Here is a 12564-nt window from a genome sequence, read left to right as displayed (position 1 = left end):
GGGGGAGGGGCCTGCGGCCACGGCCTGCCCGCCCCGCCCCGCCGCTCACCGGCCCGCCGCCCCCGCCGTGCGCCCCGGCGCAGCCCGCGCGCCCGCCACCCCCCCTGCCGCGCGCGCCGTGGCGTCGCCCGCGCCCGGGGGAATTCGAGCCCCGCGCCATGGGGCGGGGAAGGCGCGGCAGGCGCATGCGCAGCGCGGCGCGGCGCGGCGGCGGGCATATAAGGGGGGCGCCGGGGCGGTGGCGGGAGGGCGCTGAGGCGGCTGGAAGGGGCGGAGGGCAGCGCGAGCGGAGCGCAGCAGAGCAGAGCAAGAGCGGCGCAGGGACAAGGGCCTTGGCCGCCTTCTTGCCGTTTCGCCGCCGACCCCGAGCCGTCGCCCCGCCGACCCTCCTCCCCAGCTCCGAGCCGTCGCCATGGTGAAGACCGTGGGCAGCCTGGTGAGTCCGTTAGGCGCGTGGCGGCCGCTGGCGCCGCGCGGACCGGCCGTACCCCCGCCCTGCCGGCGGCCTCCTCCGCCGGGGGCCGCGGGGGGCAGCGCGCTTCTGCCCTCGCCTTGGGCGTGGCGGCCGCTGTCCCCGGGCGGCGCGGCCTCGTCCTTCCGCCCAGGGAGCGGGCCGGGCGGCGAGCGGAGCGTTCCCTCCGCGGCGCGGGGGGAGGGGGCGGGTCTGCTGGGCCGGCCGCTGGGGAGGCCCAGGCGAACAGGTGCCTCGCCTTGGGCCGCCGCGCAGCCCGGTGGGGCTTGGCCGGCGGAGGCGGGCGGGTGAGAGCCCCACGGGGGTCGCCGTCAGTGTCCCGGGCTTGCCCGGGCCGCAGCCCGCCAGCCGCTGCGAGTGGGAACGGGGAAACGGAACGGAGGAGTCGCCTAGACCGGAGGGAGGGAACAAATAACTGTACGGCCTAACGCTTCAGATAGCCGGAATGAGCAGGGAGATGATGTGACTGCATAGCACGACGCATTGTTGCTCGTCTCCACTTAAAATCTTAAGAAAATGTCATGGTTTGTTTCTCAGGCTGGTAACACTGCACCACGGTACCCTCGTGTGGAAGTCCCAGCTTGCCTTAGGTGCTCTCAGTGTGAAGGGGGTTAGGCAATTTTCTTAGCAGAGATTGGCCTAAGTTGTGGTGTGTTTCTGGATAGGCATTCATGGAAAACATGAATACAGCTTTGCTGACTTTGAAAGGAATTACTAGAGCCTATTCCTGTACTTAAATAACCGGAGTTGCTGGCATAAGAAGCATTTCCCTCGTTATGTGCTGACTTGCTCAGTACACTATTGCAGCACCTCATTGTTTGGATGGCTCTATGAATACAAACACATCTGTGGCTTTGAGATACAGAATAGTAATAAAACTTAAGCCAACACATGGAGAATACGCTGCTGGTGGTGAAATAGTGCATGGTCTTGTGCACAGCAGCTGATGCAGTTGTAGACAACAATAGAGTACTTGTTAGCTGTAAAGTTAGTCTTTTAAGTTTTGAACTTGAAATTCCCTTGAACTGCCAGATTAATCTGATTGTGAGGGGTTTGTAAGTAATGCTCTGTGGCATCCAACTCTGTCTTCTAGGCTATGCTCTTCTGCAGTCTGCTGTGTAAGTGAAAAAGCATGGCAGACTTCCCCCGTTAGACTGCTATGGTGTTAACATCAGATACACGAGTATACTAATTCTTACGACCGCAGCTTAAATACCTGTGAATACAGAGAGCTCCTTAAAGTTAAGATGAACAAAATTTTTGCCTTATCATTCAGGTCCTGGAGATGGCACAGTGTGTGAGTTCACCTGAAATTCTTATTCCAGTCTGCATCTCTTCCTTTTCCCCTTTCTCTTCTTAGGGAGTGACAGAAGGGGTGAACTTTTTGAGTTAAGGTGTGAGATTTCTGATATAGGCTGGAACAGCTTAAAAATGGAGAGTCAATAAACCTGGCTTTGGAGGAGAAGCCTGCTCTAACTTACGTGGTCAGACTTCCACTGTCCTCCCAGCTATGAGCACTGATTAATAGTCTGCCACGGTTAAAGCATGGTTTTGTTGCTCATCCATGGAGAGACAACAATCATGCTGACAACAAGATTTTAACATCAGCAACATCCAGAGTATTCAAGTACAGTGCAACTGGGATTTCTGGATTAGTTCTGGTTTTCAGCAAAGTGGGTTTGTATTCTTATCTGATAGAAAGAGGAAGACCTCTTCCTCCACTACCTGCAGAAGATTCTGTGAGTGACAACTGTAGGGCAGTGTGAACACGGCAGCTAGCTAAATGTGGCCCATTTCCTAGCACACCTGTTCAGAAACTTGACTAGCTTCTGAAGAGTGGCTGCTTTCAGGGTGCTTTACTGGTCCCTCTCAAGCCCCTGCTGGTAGACAGAAGGAGCAATACTTGAGCTGGTTTAAGTTTGTAGTCTTGAGATGGGTGACTCATGTAACTTGTAACAGGGTTTGAGTATGGGACATAATGCCTTTTATAGCAGAAGTTAATGGGGTATATGAGCTATTAAAAAGCTAGTGTTGTCAAAGTTTTCCTCTTCACACTAGCTGCCTCTGTTATTTGAGTCAAAGCAAATACTGTAAAATTGCAACTTGGGATGCAGGTGATAGTTTTAGAAGTGGTGTCTGCTAGAGAGTTCAGGCAGTTAGACCTGCAGTCTGTTTATGCTGGCTTCTGTATTTAAAAACTCTCAGACTACTAAACTATGTAGTAATGATTAGAAATCACCTGATTGGGTTAATCAAAGGTTCAAGGGTGACTTGATATGTGTTGGAAATCATGTTTACAACTAAGGTCCACACCATCTGGCAGATTTGATTAAAGCCATTTTACTTGTTGCTGAGAGCAGTAGACATCTTTCATTACTAGAGCCTTTTCTCTTACTTGGCCCTTGGAAACAGAGGCCCGCTACCAATGTGTTTGTTGCATTTGGTGTGCACTTTTCTGTTGGAGGCCAATACAAGCAAAATGTCTATGCTCAGAGGGGTTGTAGTTAAATCTTAAAAAAACCAACCAGCTAACTGGTAAGAAGTGTTCCCCAATAAGGTGCTACCTGAAGAAAATACTGGTTAGCAAAGCTGTAAGATCTTCTAATAGTGTGGCCAAATGGTCTTGCAGTGGGACGTTCCCCTTCTGTTAAGAAAGATGTTTGTTTTTTATAAGAAAACTTGTCACTTGACAGTTAACACAAGTCAACTATGGAAGTTGATCGGACAGGTCAGGTAGCTTGTTTTGCCTCCACTACTGTCTTCGTTACTCCAGGGAAATTAAGTTATCTGGGAAAACTTTCAGGACTTACCCCCTGGTTCAGTATTTCTTAACTTGCAATAGTAAGCATCTTTGGACCCTCTATTTCTTCTCAATCTCCCACAGAAATTTTAGCTGATACTAGAGATGACTTGCAAGGTAGCACCTGATTGTAGTCAGGACCAGGTCTCCAGTGATGTATGATGCATAAACAACTGTAGGTATCATGTCCTCCCACTTACTCCTCATTCTGTGGAACAGCAAACCTGAGGGGTTTTGCCATATGACACACACATCCCAAGGCTGAACTTTCTTTTGCAGAATATGGTAATTATGCAGCTGCACAGAAGACTTTAGGGTAAGAAGAGGATGGTCTCACTGGCAGATGCAGCAAGTGGAATTGATAAAGAGCTGGTGATGTTACAGAGCAGACATGTGAGCAGCCATACCAGAAAACAAGCTGTAGGATGTGAAGGTGGGGAGGAGCGAGGCTTGACTGAGGAACTTGTAGTGTGAGCATCTAATGTGGGTTGCTGTGTACAGGGACATGGAACTTCAGTGGAAAAGGAGTACTTCAGGGACTGGGACCCGGGAATGCATACTATGTCAGCACAGGAGTTGGGGGAATGTGGGGAGACAGGAAAACTTACTGTTCCCATCTCTTTCAGACAGAGTAGTTGATGTGGAGTGTTAGCTACTGATCTTACAGCAGAGTAGTCTATGTGAATATCCAAGGTGCAAGCATGGAAGAGCTAATCATCTGGAGGCTGAGCTTCTGAAGATAGCTACATTGTCTTACTAACAGGGAGACTTGGTGGTTTTGAAGTTACAGGAAGCTATAAAGACTTAAAGGTTTATATATATACTAATATATGTATATATATAAATATTGCAGAAGCTGGCATTAGTTAACTCCTGCCCTACAAAACTAATGACACAGCGTACATGTGGCCGTAACCATGTTGCTTTCAGTTAGCTTCTAATGCTCTGGTCTGTGAAGCTGGGAGGAGTAAAGCAGCTACTTTTTATATGCATAATCTGAAATTAAGTTTGTATTTACAGCTTCCCTGAAGCTTGCATTGCCATGAGGACAAAGTTGAATGTTGAAGTAGCTTGTACTTGCTTTGGAAAAGACACTGTCAGGAAGTAGCTGATTAGCATTTTCTGCTTCTGCCCAAGAAACTTGTTTGTCTTTTGCTAGCTTGCAAGTATTTATTGCTTTTATTGTCTTTCAGTTCTGCTAAAACATTCACTGTTGGACCAGAAAACATGGTTAATGGCATGTAAGGACCTCTAAATTACAAAGAACATTGTGTAAAAAAGATTGGTGTGACAAAGTGCAACAGATAGACTCAAAGCTTTAAATAAATATTGGGTGTTAGATGTGTAGCATTGCTTTGGCTGGTGATGTTCCATGTGGGTTCACTGGGCAAAATAAGTAAAATAACTATCCTGTGACGTTGCTTTAGGAAACATGCTGCAGAGTAAACAATACAACATCATTTTGATGTTAGACATTGATTGGAAAAAGCATCAAAATGGGGGAGTGTTACAAAGGTTTGTGTCCTTTTCAAATCCTACAGAGGAAGGTCTGTCCCAGAAGAAAATGGCAGTCTTCCTGCTAAGAGAGAAATGAGAAAATGGATTATTGAAAACCATTAGGATCACATTCAGGGGGTAACACTAAACAGTTGGCAGAGTTGAAGATTGTAGGCTAGATTAATTTCTAGTTTGTTTCCACAATTCAGTGAGTTGCGGTGACAGAGCATTGTGGTCTTTCCTAACTGAAGAGTCATAAGACACTGGCTGATCTAGCACTGATGAAAACAGTTCATACTGAAGCACTTGCATGATGGTACAAATACCCCAGTTAAGCAAAGTGTTTAAAGAGAGCTACCAAAATGGTTAGTGTCAAGGCTGAGAGCAAGCTAGCTTTGTGATTAGTCTAAACCATTTTGGAAAGGAGGGGGAAAAGCATCAATATGTTCTTTTTCTTATAGGTTCAGTTTGAGGAAGAACTGAAATCTGCTGGTGACAAGCTTATAGTAGTTGATTTCTCAGCCACATGGTGTGGACCATGCAAAATGATCAAGCCCTTTTTCCATGTAAGTAGCCTTTCTGTTTTTATTGGTAACTGTATTGGAGTGCATAGAAACATTTTTTGTGCTGCTTGACAGTAACATGGAGGAAACTTCTTTTTGCCACATGTGATTGCCAGCATTTTCTGGAAAAGGGAGAAGTCACGGAAGTACCTACTTTGAAACTGTCAAGTTTAATATACTAGCCTTTAATATAGCTTGGAGCTCCAAGGTGGTTTAACTTCTACTGTCCTAATGCTTACATGTATCTCAGGTCTATAGGGATGTAACAGTTGCATTGCCTTAAGGGGTGGGATATAGAATGGAAACAATGTTTATCCTTCTGTACACAGTTACTGTAATCACTCTAGCTGTGTTGAGGTGGCAATATAATCTAGTAAAATATGAGAGAGGCTGTAGCATTGTTTGGTGATCAGCTGAAGGCTGTAAGACAAGACCTTTTACCTATGTCTTTGGATATTTAAGTCTTCTCTGTGGGGAGTATGTTTGAACAAGTTTGAAGAGACTTCCAGGTACTGAACAAAAAAAAAAAATTTTGCACTGGTCAGTAAAACAGCTGCTTTAAGCAGGCAAGTTTCACAGTGGGTAAGCGGCACCAGCTTTATAACTTATATGAATGTGTCTTAAAAGAAAGCTTTCCTGGAACACTAACTGCATAGTTTCTTGTTTTATTCTAGAGTTTGTCTGACAAGTATAGTGATGTGGTGTTCATTGAAATTGATGTGGACGATGCCCAGGTATGGTCCAGGGGGATGCTGAGAGAGGGAAGCTAATGAGTTTCACACAAATGACAATGTATTTTTTTTTTAATGTCCTTGCACATACTGAAACAAAAAGAGATTACTTCAGCTTTGAGAAGCAGAGGGGTTTAGCACTTACACTGGAATGAATTATTTTTTTCTAGGGGACACCTGAATAGAACAAGCTGTCTTGGTTATTTGCATGCTTGAAGCCTTATGGCATGTGTTAGATAATTTGGGAAAACTGACCCTCTACTTTGGGAGGAAGGGTTAGTCTAAGGCCTTAAGCTGCTTTGATGCAATCTTCCCTAAAACTAGTGGCTCGCAACTGTCTGCTGGTTAGTCTGGTCTCTCCACTGCTCTCGGCACTGTTTCCCCTTTCATGTCTTGCATTAAGTGCAATAAAACGTCTGCTGTACAGCAGTTCAGCAGCGTCACATAGGTACTTGAGCAATGTCAGGTTGAAACACAAGAGTTGCCATAGGGCTCTGAGCCTTACAAAGAGTCCTGTCTGTTTTGATTCAGAAGTCAAGCTGTTCTTGCTAGTGCTGGACTACCAGAAGTGCTCTTGCTTCAATTTGAGCAGGATCAGCTTTGCCCTATCACCTAAACAAAAGGCAACTTAGTGAGTTCCAAATGCAGCATCCTTCAGACATGCACAGCTGAAGATTGTTTTCTGTCTCTTCCAGGACGTTGCTGCACACTGTGATGTGAAGTGCATGCCGACGTTCCAGTTCTACAAGAGTGGGAAGAAGGTAGGCTCTGTTCTTTTGGAGCTGGAGCAGGCAAGCTAAACACTTGAAGACGGGGAACGTGTAGCCTGCTTTCTGTTGATAACTTATCTGGGGCACCCCTGGCATTAAGACACTCCTGAGAGCGAGTTCATCTTGGTGCTGCAGCAAATGTAATGTGGACCAGCAGTTAACTGATGAAGTTGTTGTTCACTGATGGTGAACTGAATTAGTGTTACAGGTCAGTCTTACAGGCAGAGCTTTGTGAGGTTAGTGGGGTTAGATGTCTGCCTAGCACCCTGCTTTTTGCTGATCTTGTTTAGTATTTGTTGTCTGGATGCAGCTCACATTCAAGCAGAGACATGACTGTATGTGCCTATGGAATCTCACCCAAACAGAAGTCTCTAACATGGTTGTATATACACATGGCTGCAACAGCTGCTTGGATGCTTTTACACAGAGGCTGCATAACCTGTGAAGTGGAGGTCCTGTACCTGTCAGAGGATTCAACAGACATTGTGCCTGCTCTGCCAAGAGGTCAATGAGATGGCATGCAGACCGTGCTCTGGCAGCATACCGTGCAGCCTACCTGTGCAGGGTAGTTGTGAATTGCTTTCTGCCTGAACTAAAGAATTGCTGAATTGCTAAGAATTGATAAAATGTGTTCTCTCAGGCTTTTGAGTTTGCTGAGAAGGCTGAAGGTAGGCTTTTATACCATGAAACGATGCCTGAATGGAAGTTTCATGGCTGCAGGCAATGGAATTGTGCCTTGAGTGTCAGATGCTGAGTGACCTTCAGTTCAGTTTAATATGAGACCGAATCTTGATTAATAGTGAACCTTTGACAGCTTTTGCAGGGTCAGCTTCCACAGCTTCATAATGTAATTGGAAAGAATTAAGGTTATGGTGTGACAGTGTGTGAAGGTGATATGCCTAACCCTGTTGTGTGGCTTTTTGTTTTGAGTGACCTTGGCAGTTCTGTGGACACATGACTATCAAGCAAGCAATTTCATGGCCCATAGTGTAGTCCAGCACTGTAGGTGCTGGAGCTGATGTTATTGAAACATTAATGTTGTCTTTCTCTTTCTGCTCTGTAAGCTGCAACAAGAATAGTTCTCACAGGAGAAGCCAGGCTCAGGGACAGGTAATTTGGAGCAATCCTTCCAGAACTTGATTGGTAGGGGACCTATGCAACTCGAAAGTAACTGTGAGCTACCTCTGCTGTGCATTGACTTCCAGAGTGTCTTCAAGCCTGTATTTGAGTCTTACACAGCATTGGTTCAGGATCAGTTGTTCCTTTTACATGTAGAAGGCTCCAGCAGTGGTAGTTTGGAAGTGATTCTTGACAGCCTCCTGTCCCAGTTTCTGTAAAGGTTGAGTGGGAGATGAACAGGTGAAAATCTACAAAATGCTTCCTGTTCTGGGAGTGAAAAAATTTTAGTTGTAGCAGGGTTGAACAGATGTATGTGTCTGAATACTATGCAACTAATGTTATGAAGCACTGAATGCAGAATGCAACAGTTCTAAAAATCAATTTCTTTACAGGTGCAGGAGTTCTCTGGGGCCAATAAAGAAAAGCTGGAAGACACCATTAAAAATCTAGTCTAATCTACAGCTGTGGAGACACTGAAGCATGATTGCTTTGGCCTGTGACTTTTCTACTTAAAAGATCTAAACAAGGTAGCTAGGTTAAGTGGTGGAAACTATCCTCTTGATCTATGTAAATGAGTACAATAAAGTGTAAGTTCTTCACTTTTGGATATTACCCTGTGTTTGAATGAAAATGTGAGGAATGTTGTGATGTCACCAAGGTGTCAGTTTTTGCTGTGTTAAAGGCATACTGATCAGATACAAAGGCTTGTCAAATGCAACCTGATCTGTTGGTGTGTTATTGCTGTGGGTGGAAAATTGTGTTTGTTCCCTGGGATAGCAATGACAGTTGCTTTAGGAGAAGTCTGCTGCCCTCTGACTCCTCAGGTGGTGGTGACCAGGCTATAATCTGAAGAGTGGCAGTCTGGCTTGGAGATACAGAAAGGGGAGTTTAGTTGTTGAAAAGTGGGTAGTCATGGGGTGGGATAAGTTCTTTCTTTTGTTACCTCTTCTTAACTAAAGATTCTTTCAAAATTTGTCAGGCTTCATTTTAGATTTCAAAGCTAAGGCTTGGCTTGACAGAACATAATACCAATCCTACCATGGAATTGTAAGGTAGGACTTGGAGCTGATGCCCTTTTACCCTTCCAGTGTTGCCTCGCCACTGGTATGCCTTCTGGTTCTATTAGTAGCAAAACACATTTAGTCTCTGAGTTGGGCTGCTCTGTTCCTAGGCAATAGTCTGGAATGTGTGACTGAAGAGGCAGAACACATAGTGTCTTAAGCCCAAGGTACTTCAATTTATGTGTTCTTGTCATTTAATTTGACTGCACTATTGCATTCTGAGAACATACTGACTTCCACATGCTGGACATTAAACTGGACTCTGCAGTCCTCAACACCTACATAAGGTTGTCTAATGCTAACCTGTGCCAGCCCCTGTGCCATTCAGCTGCTCTTTCTGGTGTTGCTGAGAACTGCATTGTTTTTCCGCCATATCAAAGTGGCTTTCTTGCTGGCTTGGGTCTTACCTGGGATAAGAACTCTGTAAATAAGGAAGCAGGGCTGTAGCTAGCAGCTATGCCTAGTGCTGTGGTTGTGGTGAAGGTGAGCTGTGCTTCTCCTTGAGTATCACTGATGAAAAAGCAAGACTTCCTGCTACATAGGCAGACGACGTGGAATGAACAAACCTCTTGTCTTCGTGGTAGGGAGTTCATGTGTGACTCAGCCTAACACTCATTTCACCAGCATGCATGAATCTCCTGGCTCTTGAGGATTGGGGGCCTTTGCCAGCTTGCTATGCATGTTCTGCATTGGAAACAAGATTTTTCTTGTCCAAGAAGTGACCACACCCTTTAGCCGAGGATGAGCCATCAAGGATCTTGGATGTAAGCTCTGATTTGTTTGTAATCATGGAATGAGAAGGACATGCAAAATGTTTTCTGCGTAGCTCTAGCTGTTTGACTGGGAGTGCAGCAGGATGTTTAAAGGACTGTTCACACAGGTGAGAAACAACAACCCCAAGTGGTACTGTGGACAGGTTCATGGGAAGAGAATAAAATGAAGCTGGAGCAAGAATGCACCATAACATTACAGCACCTGCAATAAGCATTGCTTTTAAAAGCAGTTTCTGGGTGGCCTACTTATTCTGTCTGGGTAGTAGCTGGGAGCAAGAAAGTGAAGTTAAGTAGGAGGCTCTAACACATCCAGTTTCATCTTTAAGAAATAATGAAGCTAGTAAGATGTGTTGCAATATACAGTATTTCTCCTGAGGTGAGGCCAGACCAGGTTGCTACTGATTACAGCAGGGAGAGGTGCAGTTAATGGGAAATGCTCCTTGGGTGTCGAGTTTGACTTCGCACTTTGTTTACTCCCTTAATAAGATGCCACTCTGCAGTAGCCTGGAAAGATCCAGGTGACAAGTGACCATACATTAAGGATAGGATTGGGAAAGATCAGAAAGGCTGGATTAACAAGATCTTGTGCTGAAACCAGGGGTGCAGAGCAGTTCTTTCAAGTGCGGTGACTCTGGTATCCTGTGCTGCAGTACCTTCCTGTTCCGAGAGCTGGCATGTAGGTATAGTGTGACTGCAAATAACTTGCATAGCCTTGTTTGGAAGGAAGTGTTCTTTAAGGCTAGGCTCTTTGAGGAACATACAGGGAGGATCTGTGTGTTAGGTAAGCTTTCCCTTCAAAGGAACTACCAAGTGTATTCTCTTCAAATGTGCAGTTATGCGAGAACCCGAGTGTGTGAAGTTGGTGGTTGTCGTTACAGGTCATTCAAAGCAAAGCCTAATGATTATACCTAGTTGAAGTGCAAGGAGTCCTAGTTCCTACAGCAACAGTGCCCCTGCTGGGAGAGAACACCATTTTGGGGTGGGAACCGGCCTGAGTCTTGCAACAGGAAAGAACTTGGGGTTTCAGCAGTTAACAAAGCCTAGATATAGTAAATAGGTGCTTTGCCTGAAATAGAATGGGTGCAAGTAGCCTTGCTAAAAATTTGGGCTATATGCCCTGCCATGTGGCCCAGGTTATTAAGGAAAACCCTGGAGGGCTCTGTGTGTGTGCTTTTTGGGTTTTTTTGCTTGCTTGTTTTTCCTGTGAAGGACTGAGATCAGTATTGCAGTATGCCAGACAGTAGTGCAGCAGAGTCACTCTTGCTGAACTCTGCTGCTTGCATGAACAGAAACGACTGCTTTGACCCAGTAACCTGGAAGGATGCCTGCAAGAGGGAGGTGGTAGATGACCAGTGGACATCATTGTTTGGAAACAACTTGATGTACATAGCAGAGAAGAAATAACATACAAAGGTTTCTTTGGGAGTAAGGGCTTCAGGAAGAAGTTCCCCCCTCAGGTAATGACTGCAGTCTCATTTGGCTGTGAAATGGTTGGGATCTGTCTTTCGCTGTCAAACCAGCAGAGCAAGATATTTCTGTCTGCAGGCCTGTAACATAGCTTGCTTTCTTATAGTGGGCTGGCCAACTGGAAGAGAAGTACTTCCTTGAGTACAGCAATTGGAACACATGGTTAGAATAACTAGGCTTAATGAGAGAGGACTAATGATCATGAAGGGGAGGGCCAAGGAGTCACAGTGAGTGGACGAGGGAACTGTGTGTGATTAGATTGCAGTGAAACAGTGACACTCCTTAACTCCATCTGTGTGTTCTGAAACTGCTGTCCTGCACTTGGGCAAGGATTCTCATAGTCACCTGTATATCTCTTCGACGTATTCTCTCGTAGCAGTCAGCCTAACTTCAGTTCCCATTAACCATCTGCTTTTCATTCTTTCCTTAACCTGAATGAAGTTAGACTTGGATTCTCCCCTTGAATGATTCCAATTTAGAGTATTTATAACTAACATTTAAATTTTTACTCTTCATTCATCAAAACTAGCTGGATCTAGTAAGGACATAAAACAACTGTTGTTTTACCAGTGCCAACAAATGGTGGCATAGCAGCTCTGTGCTATGCTTTGACAAGCAACTTCGAGCCACTCAAGGAACAGGCTTGAGGAATAAGCTGGTGAAATCCTTGCTAAACTAACTCTGTAGTGCTGACCCCTTACCCCTGCTGAGGGGTGGGAGAGGTTGACTGGTGTGTTGACTTTGGCTAGCTGCCAGGTGCCCACCAAGCCCCTCTTCACACTTACCCTCCTCAGCAGGACGGGGAGAAAATTACAGAAAAGCTTGTGGCTAAATAAAGATGGGGAGATCACACAGCAATTACAGTTGCAGGCAAAAGAGACTCAACTTGGGGAAATTAATGTATTGCAATTAAACAGAGTAGGATAATAAGAAATAAATCTATAAACACCTTCCCCTGTGTCTCCCTTCTTCCCAGGCTTAGTTACATTCCTGGCTCTTCTACTTCTCCACACATTAGCAGCAAGGGGGGATGGGGGTTGCAGTGCATTCATAACATGTTGTCTCTGCTGCTCCTCCCTCCTGACACTCTTCCCTTGCTCCAGTGTGGGGTCTGTGGGGTATGGCCCTTTGGGAATGGGCTGTTCCAGTGTGGGTGCCCCATGGGTCCATAGGTCCTGCCAGGAGCTGGATCCTCTGGGCTGTCCAGGGGCTGTAGCTTCCTTTGGACACATCCACCTGCTCTGATGTGGGGTCCTCCGTGGGCTGCAGGTGGGTATCTGCTCTGGTGCCTGGAGCACCTCCCTTTGTGCA

General features: G+C 45.8%; 1 protein-coding gene across 1 annotated transcript; it reads left to right on the top strand.

Annotated features, from left to right (window-relative positions):
• The first annotated feature begins 231 nt into the window (after positions 1-231).
• Positions 232-8551, top strand: TXN (thioredoxin). The gene is made up of 5 exons (XM_040580517.1): positions 232-436; positions 5231-5335; positions 6007-6066; positions 6759-6824; positions 8345-8551. Exons 1-5 carry the CDS (start codon positions 413-415, stop codon positions 8405-8407), a joined length of 318 nt encoding a protein of 105 aa, XP_040436451.1. The 5' UTR covers positions 232-412; the 3' UTR covers positions 8408-8551.
• Positions 8552-12564: the final 4013 nt, after the last annotated feature.

This window comes from Falco naumanni, chromosome Z (assembly GCF_017639655.2).
Source record: "Falco naumanni isolate bFalNau1 chromosome Z, bFalNau1.pat, whole genome shotgun sequence".
NCBI lineage: Eukaryota > Metazoa > Chordata > Aves > Falconiformes > Falconidae > Falco > Falco naumanni.
The sequence above is the reverse complement of the archived record's forward strand: the minus strand, read 5'-3'. Positions and strand labels throughout refer to the sequence as shown.